This window comes from Elephas maximus, chromosome 2 (assembly GCF_024166365.1).
Source record: "Elephas maximus indicus isolate mEleMax1 chromosome 2, mEleMax1 primary haplotype, whole genome shotgun sequence".
NCBI classification, from domain to species: domain Eukaryota; kingdom Metazoa; phylum Chordata; class Mammalia; order Proboscidea; family Elephantidae; genus Elephas; species Elephas maximus.
In genome coordinates, this window is record NC_064820.1 from 77793071 (window position 1) to 77812780 (window position 19710).

Sequence of the window (19710 nt, forward strand, 5' to 3'; positions counted from 1 at the left end):
AATCAGCCATTGAAAACCCTGTGGACCACAGTGACTGCTGAGATACACATGGGGTCGAGTAGGAGTTGGCTCAATGGTAACTGGTATTATATTTAAAACCCCACAGAATTCCATCGTGAATCCTAGGTTGAAATCTCTTCCACCACTCCCAGTTGCCTCTTCAGTTCTTTAAGTCCAGTCAGGAGATGGAGGTTCCTGGTGTGTCCATAAGGAGGACTTACGCTGGTGACAGGGCAGGACAATTACCATATGAGAGGTCCAGCGATAGGCATTTTAGAGCCTCAAACATACCTCAGTTAATGCCTGGCATTTTAACTTGTCCTTAGGATGTGTTTTTTTTTTTAGGATGTATGGGGCCAAAGGAGATAATTTTGAGCAAAGTCACACCCCAGTGGGAGGCAGATTCACTATTAGACTGTAAGTTCCACAGGGAGGAAGCCATGTCTATGTTTGCTTCCATTGGATACTCAGGGCCCAGTTTGGGTTCTGTGCTTAGTAAATCTGTGTTGAGAGTTAGAATGACATTTATAGGAAACGTCCCATTTCAAATATTTAACTTTTTGGAGAAGAGATGGTGAATAGATCAAGGTTTTTGACACTTCCCACATATTGATTCAGGGATATGGCATATGCTGGACTAGAACTCATTCTCAGTGGATTTGAAGAGGGAAAATGACGGAAACATCTGAAAGATTTAAGATGTCTCCTAGGCTTATAAAGCTAATGTGAGCAAATCTGACTGATTGGAGAACAATTTCACTGAACTTATGAATAAAAAATAAAACCTGGGGCAAATATATCACGTGCCTGGCCTGTACTCCACTTCACAGACATGAGAATTCAGCAGGCAATGCGTTTGCAATGATCTATTCCCAGTGCAAAAATTACATTTGTTTTTGCTTGTTTGTCGGGTGCCATCGAGTCAATTCTGACTCATAATGACCCCCTGTGACAGAGTAGAACTTCCTCATAGGGTTTCCTGGGCTGTAATCTTTACAAGCAGATGGCTAGGTCTTTCTCCCATGGAGCCACTGGGTGGGTTTGAACCACCAACTTTTCAGTTAGCAGCTGAGTGCTTAACCGTTGGACCACTAGGGCCCCTTAATAATTATGTATCTGACTGTAATTTCAATTCATTAGAGAAAAAAATCACCAGTAATGAAGTTTCTTGCATCTCGTCACTGACATGGATTAATGGAGACAGATTGCGTTCCTGTGCATACAGCTAGCATCACGCAGCTCTCATGCTAACAGAAAGGGTTTTACTACCTGAAGAGGAAAACCTACACAAAAGACAGAATAAATCTTTGAAGCTTACTTTAATCAAAGAGTATTTACACAATTCTCATCAGGTTGTACCGTCTGTCTTAAGTGGTTGTATGTCATGGCTAAATGAACACCTAAAAAACAAACAAAAAAATTCAATCATGTTACATACCTTTATTGCTATTTTTGTATTATAAAACCAACACACACATACTATAAAAATTTACAAACAATAAAAAATGTGAAAAGTTACCGTCGCCATTTTAAATTTCATCAATAGTATTCATTCCAAAGGAGTAAGATGGTGAATTTTCTCAAGTAAGTATGAGAAGACTTGTCACAGAATAAATATTCAGACTAAGGACGAATCAGAAAAGGCCCTTCTTTTATATTTATGATGTTTAGAAAACATGAGTGTTTTATTAGTGTGCTTTCTCTAAGCCACAGCTCATACTTATTTTGTCTTAATAAATTGTTGTTTATAAACTATTCCAAGCAGACAATAATTTAAATATTAAAGAGAAAATAACACAAGAATTTTATAATAGCCAGAGATTGTCCTGTCTTTCATTCTTTTCTTTTTTATTCAACTAAGTAATATCAGATTTGTAAAACATGTATTACTCAGCAAATCAGTTTGCGGGGGGAGGGTAGAATGATCTTTTTAGTACCTCAGGGAAAGCCAGGCTTTAGGAAAGTGTGAATCCACACTCAAAGTCATCTACAGGAAATACGAGTATTCAATTACGTGGTGCCCGATCCCATGCCATCCTCACAATCATTTTTATCCTTGAGCCCACTGTGCAGCCACTGGGTCAAGTCATTTCATTGTGGGTCTTCCTCTTTTTCACTGACCCTCTGCTTTACCAATCATGATGTCCTTCTTCGGGGACTGGTTCCCCTGATGACACGTCCAAAGTACGTGAGCTGTAGTCTCTCCGTCTTTGCTTCTAAGGAGCATTCTGGCTGTACCTCTTTCAAGACAGATTTGTTCTTTCTTTCGGCATTCCATGGTATATTCAATATTCTTCACCAACACCCCAATTTAAAGGCATCAATTCTTCTTCGGTCTTCCTTATTCATCGTCCAGCTTTCACATGCATATGAAGCAATTGAAAATACCATGGCTTGGGTCAGGTGCACCTTAGTCTTAAAGGTGACATCTTTGCTTTTCAATACTTTAAAGAGGTCTTTTGCAGCAGATTTGCCCAATGCAATGTGTCTTTTGATTTCTTGACCGCTGCTTCAATTGTATAAAAATAGCTTGCATAAAATACCTAAATATATATAATGTGTCCGTTTATCTATTTATCTACGTATCTATCTATCCATCCCAGTTTGTTCTAACAAAAGAATTTGAAGCTTTAAATTTTCACAAATTTTAAAATAAAAAGGTATAGTAATAAAATCATAGTGTTTAAAAAAAAAATCAGTTGGCTAATTGGTATTTTAAAGAACACTTCAAATCTACAAACCTTAATTTAAAAATCTCTATAGTTTAATGGTTAAAATCATCACTTGCGTTTTCCTTTAAAACATACACATTTATTCAAACTACTGGCAATTTTTTTTAAGTTCTAGAATACTGAAATTATCCACCTTTCTCATTCAGGTCTCCAATTCCCAGCTTCTTTCACCAAGGACGACTAGGTGGTGAATTATGAAGTCTAGAGAGTGATGTGAGTGAAGTGTTGCTACCAACACCTCAGGACACTGTTAGTTTACCTCTCAGCTGATGAAAGAACAGTTACGAGTAGCAGTTCTCCTTCATCCTGGCTGGCTTTCCCTGAAGTACTAAAAAGGTCATTCTACCCTCTCTTTTCTCTAAAGGATTTATTCCCTCCAGCAACCAAATACTTTAAATACTGTGCAGTAGTTGAACAAAGGGTAATATACTGGCTACTCTTGATGTAGTATTCTGTCTTCATTGTTTTCTATTTCTGTGCATTAATCATACTTGCCAGGCCTTGGACAAGCACAATTGGCCTCTAATAGTTTATTCTGAGGTTTAAAGAGGCTTATGGGTACTAGTATCGCCAAGTTTTGTTTTTTTTTTTTTTTAAATTACAAAGACTTAAACGGATACTCTGAGTACAATGAGAATTGTTGTTCTTGTTAGGTGAGTTCGAATCAATTTTTGACTCATAGCGACCCCATGTGACAGAGAACTGCCCTATAAGGTTTCCTAAGCTGTAATCTTTGCGGGAGCAGATCTCCAGGTCTTTCTACTATGGAGCCGTTGGGTGGGTTCAAATCATCAGCCTTTCCATTAGTGGCAGAGTACTTAAGTGTTGCGCCACCAGGGCTCCTCACGATGAGAATTAGTTCAAACATTTTTAGTTGTGGTCCACCTAATAAGGGGAAGAATTGGATTGGAGAGTGAAAACAATGTGTATCTGGTTGCTGGATGAATGTCTTTTTTTGTGTTACTCTAACTACCCAATCAAAGATCCCTTGGTGGTGCACGGGTTAAGCACTGGACTGCTAACCAAAGAATTGGTGGTTTGAGGCCACCAGCCGCTCCTTGGAGAAAAGGCCTGGCAGCTCTGCTTCCTGAAAGATTACAGCCTAGGAAACCCTATGGGGCTTTCTACTTTGTCCTGTAGGGCCACTATTTGTCGGAATTGACTCCACATCACAGTACAACACCACCACAATTATCTTGTCAAATCAAACCTCCTAAGGTGTTGGTAAAATAGATTTTTAGTTTTTAGTCTGCGTGCTGTATGTGAACAAGACATTTCAGACAGTAAACAAAACATTATAAACACTCATAAAACAAACAAAAAAACCGTTGCTGTCGAGCCATTCCGACTCATAGCGACCCTACAGGACAGAGCAGAACTTCCCCATAGAGTTTCCAAGAAGTGGCTGGTAGATTCAACTGCCAGCCTTTTGGTTAGCAGCTGTAGCTCTTAACCACTGCACCACCAGAGCTCCACACACACTCATATGGAGAAAGAAACTGAACCCTCACAAGCAGATTGGAGACCTTTGAAAATCTGGTAGGCAAGTTTAAAAATCCTCGAAATTCCTCAATTAGTTTTTGAAGCTATAAGTCAGAAAGATGACTCCAGTAAGGGCTGTTGGTCCTGTAGAGAGGGGGAAACCTACAGTCAAGAGAGTTTATCAAAACTGCAGGCCTTGAAATTTCCCAGGAATGTGATTATGTTGTGACATGGTGGAATGACCAAATATACTTTTTCACCTTTTCTCTCTCTTTTTACTTCCTCTTCAAGGTAGCAACTAGGGAAATAGACTATACTAGAGTACCTGGATTCACTCACCTGTACAAGGGTCTTGGCTCTAGTTATTAATTTATTTACTTTTTAGGCTTTGGGAAGCTAGAGACCCCAGGCATGATGTCCAAGAAGGTAGAAATAAAAAAATTTTTTTTTACTTGTTTAACTTTTCGTTTTGAAATGATTTCAGATTTGCAAAAAGTTGCAAAAATAGTACAAAGATTTTCCATATACCCTTCATCCAGAGTCCCCAAATGTTAGCATTTTATATAACCTCAGCAAAATTATCAAGAACAGTGTTTTAGTCTAGGTTCTCTAGCACAGCAAAACCAGTAAAGCACATATAAATATATTTAGAGAGAAATTTACTTCAAGGAAATGGCTAACGCACTTGTGGGGGCTGGCAAATCCCAAATCCGTGAGTCAGGTGGCAGGAGTCTGCTGGCTCATATGGTTGCAGGGACTGACGAGTCCAAAATCTGCCGGTCAGGCAGCAGGCCAGAGACTTCTGCAGACTATCTCCCAAGAACTGGGGGCCAAGTGATGAGAGGAGTGTGCAGGATTGAGAAAGAAGAGTGAGCTTTGCCAGAACATCTATCTGTATACTAGAGGCAGGCCATGCCCTCAAGGAAACTGCCCCTTGGATTCGTTGGCTGCTCACATCAGATCACAAAATGGAAAGCGATTGTATGCTATCTACAGCACTAGGTAGGTAGGTTAAACCAATGAGAATCATAGCCTAGCCAAGTTGACACGTGACATTAACCATCACAAACAGGACATTAATACAATATTACTATCTAACCTATAGACTTCACTCAAATTAAGCCAATTCTTTCACTAACTTCCTTTTTTTCTGGCCCTAGTTACATCTAGGATCACATGTTGCCTTTAGGAGTCCTGTGTTTTTCCTCTCCTTTAATCTAGAACAGTTTCTCAATTTTTCTTTGTCTTTCATGACTTTAATGCTTTAAAAAGTACTGGCCAGCAATTTTTTTAGACTGTCTCGCAATTTTTTTAGACTGTCTCTCAATTTTTTTCTGATGCTTCCTCATAATTAAATTCAGATTATGCGTTTTTATTTTTTAATAAGCGTGCCACAGAAGTAAGTTTGTGCCCTTCTCAGTGTATCATGTTAGAGGTCATGTGGTGTGGAATTGTTCCATTGCAGGTGATATCTTTGACCCCTTGGTTAAAGTAGCGTCTGCCAGATTTTTTTCTTTTTGTAATCAATAAATATCTCGTGGAGAGATACTTAGAGACTATAGACATATGTTTCTCTGTATACTTCCAAAGCAGAGGTTTCTTTTTCCCTTTCCTTTTTATTCCCTTTAAAAACCTCACTCCTATTTCCTGCTTCATCTCAAGTCTCTGTCCCTTTGAGACTTGCCTCTCCATCAGCAATTCATTTCCCCTACTTCTCTACAGTTAAACTCCCAATTCCATCAAAAAGCAAACAAAAAACACCATTAGGCAAGCCCTTATAGTGTGATCGATGTCAGAAAAATCATCCAAAACTTGGCAAAACTATCCAAAAAGGCAAAAATGTGGTGATGTGTCCTTTCAATGCCATATGTGGACAAAAGACACCCAAGGATTATCTAGGGAAACATAATTTGATTCACTGTTTACTATTTACTAAAGGTCCCAGATTTAGTAAAGTTACATGTTTGGCGATTTTTGTCCAGGAGAAAAGCAAATAATTTCTGTCTGGTGAAAAAGATCCCAAAGGTTACAATTTATGTTGGACATTATCCAGATTTGTATATAACCCCGTAATCGTATGTTAATGTTGCTTATAAATACCCAGTTTCTCAAATACTGTTGGAACTAGAGTTTTTTTTTTTTAATATTTGTGTTTTTGATGAAAGTTTACACAGAAGATTAGGTTCCCATTCACAGTTTCTACACAAATTGTTCAGTGACATTGGTTACATTCTTCCCCGAGCATGAAAATGTGCAGTTTCCATTCCAGATGCTCCACTCCCGGTACTCTAGTTTCCCTGCCCACTTACCTTCTCATCTTTTTTTTTTTTAAGTAATTGTTGACGTTTTGGTTTCATATAGATGATTTTGTAAACATAGTACTCACGGGTGATATTCTTTGTGAGCCAATCTGTTATATAGCTAAAATCAGGGGATAGTTTCGGTTCAAGGTTTAAATACTATCTCAGGGCAATAGTCTCAGGGAGTCCTCTAGTCTCAACTGATCCAGTAATTCTGGATTTTTTAAGAATTTGAGATTCTGTTCCACATTCTTCTCCCATTCTATCAGGATCCACCTATTGTGGCCCCAATCAGAATGACTGGTGGTAGCGGGGCACCATCTAATTCTCCTGGTCTCAGAGTAGATAAGGCTGTGGTTGTGTAGACAGTTAGTCCTGTAGACTAATTTCTTCTGTGTCTTGGATTTCCTTCTATCTCTTTTGATCCGGAATGAGCAGAGACCAATAATTGTATCTTGCAAGCCACTTGCAAGCATTTAAGATCCGAGTCTCTACTCACCAGATTAGGATGTAGAACATAAACTTTATGAACTATGTTATGCCAATTGACTGAGTTGTCACATGAGACTATGATCCTAAGCCATCAAAACCAGACAACCAATTCCACGATGTGTTTGGTTATGCCTGGATTGACACGGTGGCTGCAACAATGGGCTCAAACATAGCAACAATTATGAGGATGGCGCAGGACTGAAAAATGTTTTAATCTGTTGTTCATAGTTGCTATGAATCAGAACTGACTCGACAGCACCTAATAACAACAGGTGGTATCCGTAATTGTTCCCATTATATTTATGAATATATAAGCATGCACATGTATACATGCATATGTATATACATACACCTATGGAAACCCTGGTGGTGCAGTGTTAAGAGCTATGGCTGCTAACCAAAAAGGTCAGCAGTTCGAATCCACCGGGCGCTCCTTGGAAACCCTATGGAGGCAGTTCTACTCAGTCCCATAGGGTGGCTATGAGTCGGAATCGACTCGATGGCAGTGGGGTTATATAAACCCACATATGTACTCCCATATACATATCTTTATACATATATGCATACTTATATACCCATACATATATTTTTTGGTTGTTGCTGTTGCAAAATTATATATTCCATAGCAATTACCAAAGCATCCTTTTTTTCTTGTGTACATTTTAGTGATGCCTTTTCCCTTGGTCAGGCTGTGTACACTCACCCTCCCATACACAGTGTTCTTTCCCATCACCAAAATAACAACTGTCTACTATCTAGAGAGTGACTCCCCTGCTCTTCCTCTCCACCATCCCTGGTAACTGCCAATGAATATTAGTCTTTGCATCTATACCTATTCTTATCTTTTTATAAAAGTGAGATCGTAGAATACCTTCCCTTTTGTGATTGACTTATTTCACTCTGCATAATGTCCTCTAGATTCATCCATGTTATGTTTTGAGTACTCATTATTTTTTATGGCTGCATAGTATTCCACTGTATGTATGTACCATAATTTGTTTATCCATTCATCTGTTGATGGGCGCTTAGGTTGTTTCCATCTTTTTGCTATTGTGAATAGTGCTGCAATGAATATACGTGTGCATATGCCTGTTTGTGTCACTGCTATTAGATCTCTAGGGTATACACCTAGGAGTGGGATTGCTGGCTCATAAGGTAGCTCTATTTCTAGTTTTTTTGAGCAAGTTTCATAGTGTTTTCCATAGTGGTTATAACATTTTAGAATCCCATCAGCAATGGATAAGGGTTCTAGTCTCCTTACATCTTCTCCAGGCTTGGAACTAGTTTTAACATTTTATAGGTTCTCTCATAAAATACTTAACAGGTATTCATTTCATATTTACAGGAGACCAATTTTTTTAGCCTTTTGTAACGTATTCCTTCTTAGTGCATTTCACAATGAGTACCTTGATTTATCCTTGCGTAAATCACAGTGATTGGAACATAAGTTCTGAAAAAATATTTGTCCAACCAATAAACACTTCCTAAAAGGTATCTCATTTTTAAAAGAGGACTTTGATAACTGGCCCTTAAGCATCACTGCTGTTGCTTTAATTAACTTGTACTAGTATCTATTTAAGAGATTTTTTGGCAGGGGGAAGAGGGGATTGTTTTAGGGACTCTAAAGCTAAATATGGTAGAATTGGAAAGGGGGAAATTTTCTTCAAAATATTTGTTGAGATCTGTTGCTTGTCAACTGCTAAGAGTCAGACCGAGAGTGAAGCAGTTATTCTACACTGAACACCAGCATAGGTTGTTTGGCTGCTCTTCAGTGGGGAAAGCACTTGCCAGCTATACTCAGAAGGATGTGCCTAAATGGATCTTTGGATTTTGTTATTGTATAATATGAACAGGAACTATCACTTCATGGGTATGTGCCAGTAATAAAGGAACCAAATGGAAGGGTGAATGACTTTAGGTAAATCCATCAACAGAGTTAGGAAATCAATTTAAAGTGTATGCCCTATTGACATGGGTGGACCACTTAAACCATTGTGCCACCAGGGCTCCAATTAGTTCTATTTTCAGATGAAGTGATTTAATTCAAGTCCCACACTCGGTGGTCAAAACAACTTCAATTTTGGTGTAGCATGAGTTTATAGTGCTTCTTTAGTGGAATTAAAGAGCATCTGACATTTATTGAAAAATTAACTTCTCATTCATGGAGGGCTTTTCCTACAAAAAAAACTTATTTACAATACAATCATATTCTAAATATACCTATAAAATGAGAATTAGTAAGTCTTTGTTGATTGACTTATACATTTAATTTATCTTACTTATACTGTTTGATCTAATGAAGTGCCCTGGCAGAAAGGTTGAAATAAAATCCCTGATAATGTTATACAATTAGGAAAAAAGACTAGCATGCAAACTGACAGGAAAAGTACTTTATTTATAACAGCATTTTGTAAACAATCACATTATGCATTTTTCATTTCAACAATAACAAAATTTATTTTATATGGATTTATAGCAAACCCTATATAAAGTCAATGAGTTAATACAAGAGTGATGATGAAGAGGGTGGAATAATTTCTGAAAAATATCAAATCATAGCACTTGATACAAAGACATAACTATCTGTACCATAAAAATTTACATGCCACAAAACATTAATTTATAATTTAAAATATGCAGTAAAACATATTTATAAAAAAAGCATCAACATTGATTTTATTAAAAACCACTGAATTACTCAGAGGAGTATTTATTAAAACTTACTAAAAATCAGTAAATATTGCAACTGAGGTAAAAATTATAAGTAAACGAAACTATCATTTATCAGGGCCAAAAAGTAAACAAAAGGGCAGACAGCATTTTCTAACAATTATGTCTACTCCTTGATATTCTGAAGCAGCTTCAGTAAATGTGACTCAATAACCTGTTGAACTAGAACAGAGAGGTAATCAAGATCACTGCATATTGTTTACAAAATAATTAAAATCTATTAGGTTTAACTTAACATTTCCAATTTTATCCCAAAATAAACTTATTTCTAAGTAGCATACATTCATAGCGTGAGGGCAATAATGCAATGCAACCCTTAAATAAACTTCTAGAAGCTAAAACTCAGTCTGCTCCCGATTTTGTAACCTTGTCCAAGTGACTGGACCTTCTGTGACTTGCTTTCTGTATTTGTGAAAAAAAAAAAAGAGAATCCAGAGTACAAGGTGTTCCAAGGGACAGTGAGATTGCTACAAAATTTTAAACACATCTTGAAAATAAAAACCCACTGCTGTCAAGTTGATTCCAACTCATAGAGACCTTGTAAGACACAGTAGAACTGCCCCATAGTTTCCAAGGCTGTAGTAAATCTTTACGGAGGCAGACTGTCGTATCTTTCTCCTGTAGGGCAGGAGAGAGTGCCTTAACCACTGCGCCACCAGGGCTCCTTATCTTGTAAATAGGCATGCACTTAAGCTCCAGTGACTCATTATTTGGATTGTTAAACAGTAACAATAACAAGCTCATTTCTAGATTTTATAGGAATTTGCGGGCTTTGCTCATAATTAAATGTGTATGTCAGGAATTAAGTTAGCAAGCAATGTTTTATGACTACAAGTGATGAAAACTGGACCACTACACCACTTATAAAACTTTACTGAAATAAAAATCTGGAGCTTTAAAATACTTACCACTTCTATAGCCCAGGGCTACAGCTAAATCCATAGAATTATATCCGGAGTCTGTTTCAACTGTTGGGTCAGCTCCATTTTCTATACCAAAATAGAAAAATCTACATCAATAAAACAAAAATTTGGATATGTTTATTTATTACTGGCTCATACGCAAATAGCTGAACAGGATTTTAGCAGATGTGGTATGTTCAAGATGGCCTAACAAAGTTCAATGTACACAGGGCGCACAGAATTCACTCTGGTAGGTTGAAAGGAAGACACTTGAAATGAAAAGGCACCGTCTAGAGCAGCTGAAGCTATTAAATAACTGAGGACAAAACATACATAAAGACACTGCGGACAGAAAAAACAAACAGTGGATTCAAATATGACTCCCCAAACGAAGGCAACAATGACAAAAACTCCCATTTGTAGATGATGCAGCTGCTTCCCACATGGGCCAATCTATGGTAGTGGGTGCTCCTGGCGTGAATAGCAGCAGGGATTTAACCACAGTTAAGTACAATGGTTAAGCACTTAGCTGCTAACTGAAAGGTTGGTGGTTCCAACTTACCCAGAGGCTCTGTGGGAGAAAGACCTGGAAATCTGCTTCCCTATAGACTCCAGCCAAGAAAACCCAATGGGGCAGTTCTACTCTGTCACATGGGGCCACTATGAGTTGGAAGTGACTTGACGGTACCTAACAATGATTCTCCTTAGTAATACCAGCGGAAGCCAGGTTTAAAAAAAATAAAGTCCTTGCATGGCATTTTCTAAATAAATTTCACTTTTATATGCTTACCTAAGAGCATTTTTACACATTTCACATGATTTCCATGCACAGCATAAAGCAAAGGTGTCCCTCCATTCTGCAAAAGGAAAAGGCAATTTAGAGTTTAGGGTGAGCAAGATTTTTAAAATTTAATTCTGCTGTGACAAGTTTTACTAAGACTTGGGCACCTAAAAGTAGTTTAGGATAATTTTAATAATTTGTAAAGGATACTTAAATCCTAAAAATTGAGGTTATGACATTAAATTTTAATTTCTCTTCCAGGTGGTTAATACAATTAATTATGTTCCCTGAATACCAAATTAATTCTAGAATTTTTTTTTTTTTTTACAGTAATTTTAAAATCAGTACAGACTCACCCAATCATATTCATTTACATCGACTCCACAATCGAGCAGCATTTTTACAATATCTGTGTAACCTTTACTACAGGCCAATGACAGGGCACTTTCTCGGCCTTTTCCTAAAAGTTGAGGATCAGCCCCCTGGGGTGAAGAGTGGAGATAAAAGACTTAGCAATTCATTTAAACAAGAGTACTTAAGTCAGATAATCTTCTGCGTTAATAAAGAATAATGCAAACTTTTATTCATGGATGACTTTGTTTTCAAGGTTGTCTGGATGCCTTCCTTCCTGCCTTCTATCTGAATGCTAACATCCTTTCACTCTGAAGGCAAGTCACATCTCCTCCTTGAGGCCTTCTATAGGGCTGACAGGGCTTTAATGTCCACTGCATTTAGAGGGGCTGGGCGTTAAATTCTCTTTCACTGTCTCCTGTCTGATTAGTCTTGCTTCCCCACCTAATCCAAGTTTCATGAGAACATGAAAAACATTTTATCTATTTTTTTGTATCCTCTACCATTATATCTAGCTGGCTGGAGATACAGAAATTTTAATAAAGACTTGACTGAACTTAAATAACTATACATATACATTTTCTGAGGCATTTTCCTTACATTCTGAAGTAGAAATTCTACCACAGCTATTTGCCCGTGTGCTGCAGCCCACATCAGAGGAGTAAATCCTTCTTCATCCGTGTGATTGATAACATTTTCTATTTAAAAGAAAAGCAATTTTTGTGATCTAATTTAACAACCACATACGAATAGTACTATGAAAATACTTGCACTCTAAAAAGTTGATTATATCACTTAATGAATTGACTTTGTGCCGAATTTTGCTCACTGAAGTTCTATTAAGTATTATTTCAATTTGCAGTCTGAATATACTAAAATGTGCCTCGATGTAAATAGCTAGGTTCATATATTACCACACGTGATATAATACTGGGTAGAAGGCAGTCAACAGAACACTGAAATCAGAATCAGGAAACCAGAGTTTGAATTATTCTGGCTCTGTCACTTTCTTGTAGTGTGACCCTGGGCAAGTCATTTAACTCCTCTAATAAACAGATAAATACCTTACCTACCTCAATGTGTAGATGAAAGGATGACAATACAAGTAAGATTATATGACAGCCCTTAGCATTAAATAAATTCATGACGTTACTGTAAAAAATTCCAAAATATTATTAAATGTACCTCTATAGCTAATATTGCTGCCTTTGGATGTCTCTCGTTGTGGTTTGCTAACACAATGTAATGTGAACGAAGATGGAATAATCTGAAACACGGTACCATGCAATTCCACCTCGAACCACATTTTATTCCCTAGACTTAGCCTACTAATTATAAGGTTTATAGTTTTTCCGCTAAATGTACTTAGTAGATTGAGAACTAGAGCTCCCAATATTTATAAAGAGAAATATAATAATTACGTAAGGCTTTCTTATGAAAGAATAATATAATTAAAAAAAATAAAACCTTTAACATGATACTCTGTACTCAGTAAACAATGTTGAGACAACTGGCTAACTTTTTAAAAAATAGAAATAATGATCAATCTTTACCCCATTACACCAGAACAAATTCCATATGGATCAAAGACTGAAATGTAAAAGAGAAAACCACAGAAGTTCTAGAATAAAACATTTATAATCCTGGAGAGAGAAATCCTTTCTAAATAGTATATAAAACAGAGATCACAAAAAATAAAGAAATTTGCCACTTAAAAAATTTTAACTTTCTATTTGAAAACATTAGCAGTTCACAGAAAAAGAAATTCAAATAGACCGTAATTTTAAAAATATAAATGAAATGACTATAACATTTTTCACCTATCAGGTTAGCAAAAATTAGAGTCTGATAATACCCTGTGTTAGTGAGGATGTGGGGAAGTAGGAGCTCTTACCTTTCCATGAGGACAAGTATCTGGCTATACATATATAAAACTAAAAACTCATAAACTGTTTGACCCAGCGAACCTACTTTACCCCTCAATGGATATACTTAAAAAGAATGCCAACATCACTCATTTAACAGCAACAAAATGGAATCAACTACCACCAGAGGACTAGTTAGAACAACAACATGATGCATGTATACGCAATAAAACGCAGTATCGTGGAACCATTAAAAAGAATGAAGTAAACACAAACTCTCACGTATAACCCAAAATATAAACAGAAGTATTTTCTAGAAAGATGTTCTGAAAAGGTAAGAAACTTATGAGTGTTTGCTTTTGGGGAGAAAGACAGGGTGGTAAGAGAGTAAGAGAAGCTATAACTATTATACTTCTATTACGTTATCTGCCCGGTAGGATTATGCAACTATTTGCTTTTGCCTTTACACTTCCTTGTATTAAGATAAAACAATAAACAATAAATTCCTGTTAAATTTGTTTTACATAAATCTTTAAAATAGGATATTACCTTGTTCAATACGAGTAGCCAGATAGAGCATCTCCCCCTGAGCAGCCAACTGGTGAACAGACAAGGCTGAAAAAATACCGTAAAACACTTCAGGTACCTCTGGAGGGTGTACTTTCATCACTCCATGGCTCATAGTGCTGAGCAATTTTATTTTTCAAAACAAAAGCTATCATTTTACGGTTTTAAAATAGAACCTAAAGAGTACCCTAACACTCTGTATCTGAAAATTGGCTCTTATATGTTCATTTAAGATCATTCATTGTGACATCTGCAAATTGCTACTTTCACTTTATTCCAAAGAAATTATTTAGGTAACTTAATTTTTAAAATGCTATCACTGTATCCAAACATATGAGGAATACATTTCAAAAGATACAAAGACACTCCTTTGTCTTTTTATTGTTTGAATGGATTGAAGTCCTAAGTATCTTCATTTTCAAGATTCCATGGGTTTTTCTTAACATTAGGAGTAAAGTTGTAAATGGAAAACTGGCTTGAGGGTAAATTCTTGAGTCTAGGCCTCTCGTTTTGTTAGGTGCAATGGAGTCGGTTCTAACTCATAGTAACCCCATATACAAAAGAACAAAACACTGCCCGATGCTGTGCCATCTTCACAATTGTTGCTGTGTTTGAGCCCACTGTTGCAGCCACTGTGTCCATCCATCTCATTGAGGGTCCTCCTTTTTTTTCACTGACCCTCTACTTTACCAGGCATGATGTCCTTCTCCAGGGACTGGTCCCTCCTGGTAACATATCCAAAGTATGTGAGACAAAGTCTCGCCATCCTCACTTCTAAGGAGCAGTCTGGCTGTACTTCTTCCAAGACAGATTTGTTCATTCTTTTGGCAGTCCATGGTATAATTAATATTCTTTGCCAATGCCATAATTCAAAAGCATCAATTCTTCTTTGGTCTTCCTTATTCACTGTCCAGCTTTCACACGCATATGAAGCAACTGAAAATACCATGGCTTGGGGGTCAGGCACACCTTAGTCCTCAAACTGTTATCTTTGCTCTTTAACACTTTAAATAGTCTTTTGCAGCAGATTTGCCTAATGCAATACACTGTTTGATTTCTTGACTGCTGCTTCCATGGGTGTTGATTGTGAATTCAAGTAAAATGAAATCCTTAACAGTTTCAATATTTTCTCCATTATGAGTTGGAATTGGCTCAAAGACAATGGGTTTGGTTTTTTTGGCTTATCATAATGTGGCTTATTGGTCCAGTTGTGAGGATTTTTTTCTTTCTGCTGAGGTATGTCATAGATTAAATTGTGTCCCCCCAAAATATCTGTCAACTTGGCTAGGCCATGATTCCCTTGTATGACTGTCTACTATTTTATCATCCGATGTGATTTCCCTATGTGTTGTAAATCCTATCACTGTGATGTAATAAGGTAGATTAGCGACAGTTAAACTGATGAGGTCTACAAGATTAGATAGTGTCTTAAGGCAATCTCTTTTGAGATATAAAAGAGAGAAGTGAGCAGAGAGATGGGGGACCTCATACCACCAAGAAAGCAGCGCTGGGAGCAGAGTGTATCCTTTGGACCTGAGGTACCTGTGCTAAGATGCTCCCAGACCCAGAGAAGACTGATGACGAAGACTTTCCTCCAGAGCTAACAGAGACAGGATGCCTTCCTGTGGAGCCAGTGCCCTGAATTCAGACTTCTCTTTGTTAATGCCATCCACTTGTGGTATTTAGCAGCACTAGATGACCAAGACAAGGTATAATTCATATTGAAGGCTGTGGTCTTTGATCTTCAACATAGTGGCCCCCATGTCTGGGCCTATTTGTGTCTAATTAGCTGTGTGACCTTGGGCAACTGATTAAATGTTTTTATCCGTAACAGGAAGGATGTGAGCCAGATGATCTCTAGGTGTTTCTTTTCAGCTAAAAAAGTCTATGGCTGGAATATTTTAAGATAATCTCTTTACTTTAAAATAACACCTAATAGGTATTATTCTATTCTATCACTTGATCCTTGACTTCAGTGATATGATTGGGTAGCCTTAATACAGAAAGGAAAGCAATCTGGAGGCACATACAAACTTGTGTAATAAATGGCCAGTAGGTGGTGGGAGTGAGTCACAGGGAAGACTTCCTGGCTCAACTGCTGTGGCACACAATTCAAGTGTCAGGAGATTCAGTGTTCCCAAAGTAAAGACACATATTTTACCATGTTTTAGAATATAGAAATATTTACATTATATTCTCAATTTGGTTGCTAACATCAAATTGCTACTAACTGGCTATATTATCTCTCTCTTATTAGCATACCCATACTTACAGAACATTTTCTAGCTTTATAAAAAAACTTCATTTTATTTCTTCTAGAATGAGTCTACTTTTTAACCCGTGGATTCAGAGTTTTAAAAAATGTGGTTGCACATTCATATTATATTCCAATTCAAAATTATAGCACGAATCACTCAACTTTCCCTATAAAATCATTTGTTGCTTAGTGATCTATTTTATAAATAAAATGTAACACGTATACGAGAACGCAAAAACACTGACAATGTCTTGCTTTTCACAAAGTTCAGAACTCATTGTTTTTACAGTAAAACTATAGAGGTTTTTAAAATTAATTTTTCCATTTGTATTTGCCCTCAACAGAGAACCATTAAACAAGAAATATCAAGTATACAATAAAACCACCCAAACCAAACCCACTGCCGTCGAGTCGATTCTGACTCATAGCGACCCTATAGGACAGAGTAGAACTGCCCCTTAGAGTTTCCAAGGAGCGCCTGGTGGATTCGAACTGCCGACCTTTTGGTTAGCAGCTGTACCACTTAAACACTACACCACCAGGGTTTCCAAGTATATAATAGCATAAGAAAAAGTTTTAAACTATATAGGGTCTCTATGAATCAAAAACGACTCAATGGCAACAGATTTGGTTTTATTAGGGTATCACTTAAGTCTTCAAAATGATAATATGCATTTAATGAAAACAATGTTTCAAAGCCAAACTCCTGAAATAATTATATTAGTAATACTTATTTTAATACATCAGTGGCAAATACTTACAATTTGCTAATAGAGGTGTGGTAGAGACCTCATTTCCTCTATGTTTGTTGGTTAAAGTAGTTGACTGTTTTATGGGTGAGAAATGCTTTGTTGTAGAGGGAGTGTAGACATGCCTTACTTGAATTCCCGGAGAAGGAGATGTATGAATGTTGCATTCAGCTAAGTAAAATAAATTTAAACACATTTAAATACTTTCATGACAAAGCATTTCAAGAAAAGTTGTTACTGTCTACATTAAAAAGAAATACGACTATAATAGCTTCAATTCAACTGTTTACCAAATGTTAGATTATTTTTGCCATAAGTCTATACTACCATTGAAAATTTCAGAAAAGTATCAATCTTGAGCAATTTTATTGAGAGATTCGATTTATTAATCAACAGATCATTATAAAAGTAAACCTATACCATGATGAGAGATTTTACTGTATTACAAAGGTAATGCAGATAATATTAAGCCAATTTATTTCTAAAAGGCACAAAGAACTTTTTTCTCCTTTGATTTTAAAAGGAACAATAAAGTACTAAACTGGAGAGTTTCTAAATAAACAAAGCTTAGGCAAAAAATTAAAAAAAAAAAACAAACCCAACACGTACTTCCTTTAAAATAGACATTTCTATATAACCTGAAATTATTTAATTTTGGTTTCGTGAGATTCTAGAAAGTCATATTAAAAGATGAGACTTCTAAATGCTTTGCCACACTTAAAATCTAATGATAGGAAAAAACAAAACAAACACAAATAAATAAACAAAAACAAATGCAGATAGTTATACCATAACTTTCAACCTTTAAATAGGACAGATGCCACCTCCAGGTCGGAGTTAACCTGATCTTGAATATTTTTACTATCTTCTTCATTTAAGGACTTCACAAACCGAGAACACACGTTCATATCAAATCGATTAGGCAATATGAATTTCATTCCCATGGCAACACCCTGAGCTGACCCTTCTTCTGAATTTGAGTCCAGCGGATGTTCTATTTTAATGTCGGGCATGCCAGTTAGACTATAACTGCTGGGACACTCTTCCACTATCAGCTGGGCTCCAATATCCAGGTTTGTTGATGTAGCCATGATTTTGATTGTAGTTTCAATAATTAAAACATTATTACTTCATGATTTCCTCTTGGTTTTATATCCAGTGTATTCTTGGAATTTGAGTATTTTTTAAAAATCTGAAATACAATTAAAAAAATTATAAGTACTGCATCAACTTAGGTAAAAGTATCAAAGATTATTTTCTATCAAGTATCCAAACACTTGTCTCCTATAGACATCCATATATAACAGAAAGCACAGAGATAGAGAAACCTGGGTAGGGATCCAAGCTTCACCACTTCTCAGCTGTGTGAACCTATACAAGTTACTTAACCTTTTGTTAAGAAAAAAAAAAAAAAAAGTCTTATTTGCGTGGATAACACCTTTAACCTCACAGGATCCCTTAAGGATCAAATGAAATACAGTAACATTCTCATCTCCATCACTAGGTTTTAACAAATTTTAGTAACCTTTCCTCTTCTTTCATATACCTGAATATTGCCAAGTGGACAAAAGATCAGGCTAACAATGAAAATAAACTTTCATGTAAAACTTTAACCTCTTACCTGGAATTCATTTTTAACATGCCATATTTATATATGTGGCTTTCAGTTTGAATTTAAGAAAACATATAGTTCACAATGTACTCAAATTTATTAACATTGTTTCTATAATATCTGTGATTCCTAGACAGTGAATGGCTTTACAAAGCTTTGGCTCTGGTGAACTAAAGATAAATTTATCAGTTTTTATTCAGATCAAGTATTAGCAACTTAATATAGGTTTTTATGGAAAATAAAGTATATAGATTATGGTCTGGCATCCTTGGTCTTAGCATCTCTAGAACATTAATTTAGAAGTATAATTTCTTTTTCCAAATATGGATTGTCAAGACATGAACTCAATAAAAACTCTCAAAACATAGACAATAAGTGCATCTTTTATTGAATCATTTATTATTGTTTTTAAATGAATTTTTAGGTAAGTTCTCTGGCACTTCCCTATGGACCTTAACCTAATTTCAAGAGACGTGTCATTACCTAATACTGCTTCTAAAGAAATGAAGAAATCCAAGATATAAAATCAGGTAAGACAGGGAGAAAATTAATTAACATCCAGTTAATCTATGCATGTTAGGATTTATTGCTTCTGTTAGAAATTCTGAGAGGGTGTAGAGTGTTTTATAATGGGAATTAATGGGAATTAAAAGAGAACAATGCATTAGAATTACAGCGGAGCACCATTTTCAGTTTTAAAAACATTTTCAAAGGTTGATCCCATAACAACCTTTCAAGGTGGCAGGGCAGGCTATCACGATGTCCACCATAAACCAAACCAAACCAAACCCAGTGCCATCAAGTCGATTCCGACTCATAGCAACCCTATAGGGCAGAGTAGAACTGCTCCATAGAGTTTCCAGGGAGCGCCTGGTGGATTTGAACTGCCG

General features: G+C 36.5%; 1 protein-coding gene across 4 annotated transcripts; it reads right to left on the minus strand.

Annotated features, from left to right (window-relative positions):
* Positions 1-9390: 9390 nt before the first annotated feature.
* ANKRA2 (ankyrin repeat family A member 2) lies at positions 9391-18315 on the minus strand. Of its 4 annotated transcripts, none has more exons than XM_049865546.1 (8): positions 18011-18315; positions 17221-17379; positions 14185-14250; positions 12371-12468; positions 11776-11901; positions 11429-11495; positions 10645-10725; positions 9391-9898 (listed from the first exon to the last, which is right to left on the minus strand). In XM_049865546.1, exons 1-8 carry the CDS (start codon positions 18297-18299, stop codon positions 9843-9845), a joined length of 942 nt encoding a protein of 313 aa, XP_049721503.1. In that variant the 5' UTR covers positions 18300-18315; the 3' UTR covers positions 9391-9842. The 4 variants fall into 4 exon arrangements, with proteins under 4 accessions (XP_049721503.1, XP_049721521.1, XP_049721493.1 ...); XM_049865564.1 differs by lacking the exon at positions 9391-9898 and adding an exon at positions 9914-10138 and having other exon boundaries at positions 17998-18176; XM_049865536.1 differs by lacking the exon at positions 9391-9898 and adding an exon at positions 9919-10138.
* Positions 18316-19710: the final 1395 nt, after the last annotated feature.

What these genes read in the sequence shown, in the direction of transcription:
- ANKRA2 (XM_049865536.1), bottom strand. Translation starts at nt 18,299, where the DNA reads ATGGCTACATCAACAAACCTGGATATTGGAGCCCAGCTGATAGTGGAA. An exon ending in CACACCTCTATTAGCAAATT is followed by an intron (nt 14,251 to 17,220) that starts GTAAGTATTTGC and finishes GTATTTTTTCAG; the next exon opens with CCTTGTCTGTTCACCAGTTG. An exon ending in TAGAATTTCTACTTCAGAAT is followed by an intron (nt 11,902 to 12,370) that starts GTAAGGAAAATG and finishes TCTTCACCCCAG; the next exon opens with GGGGCTGATCCTCAACTTTT.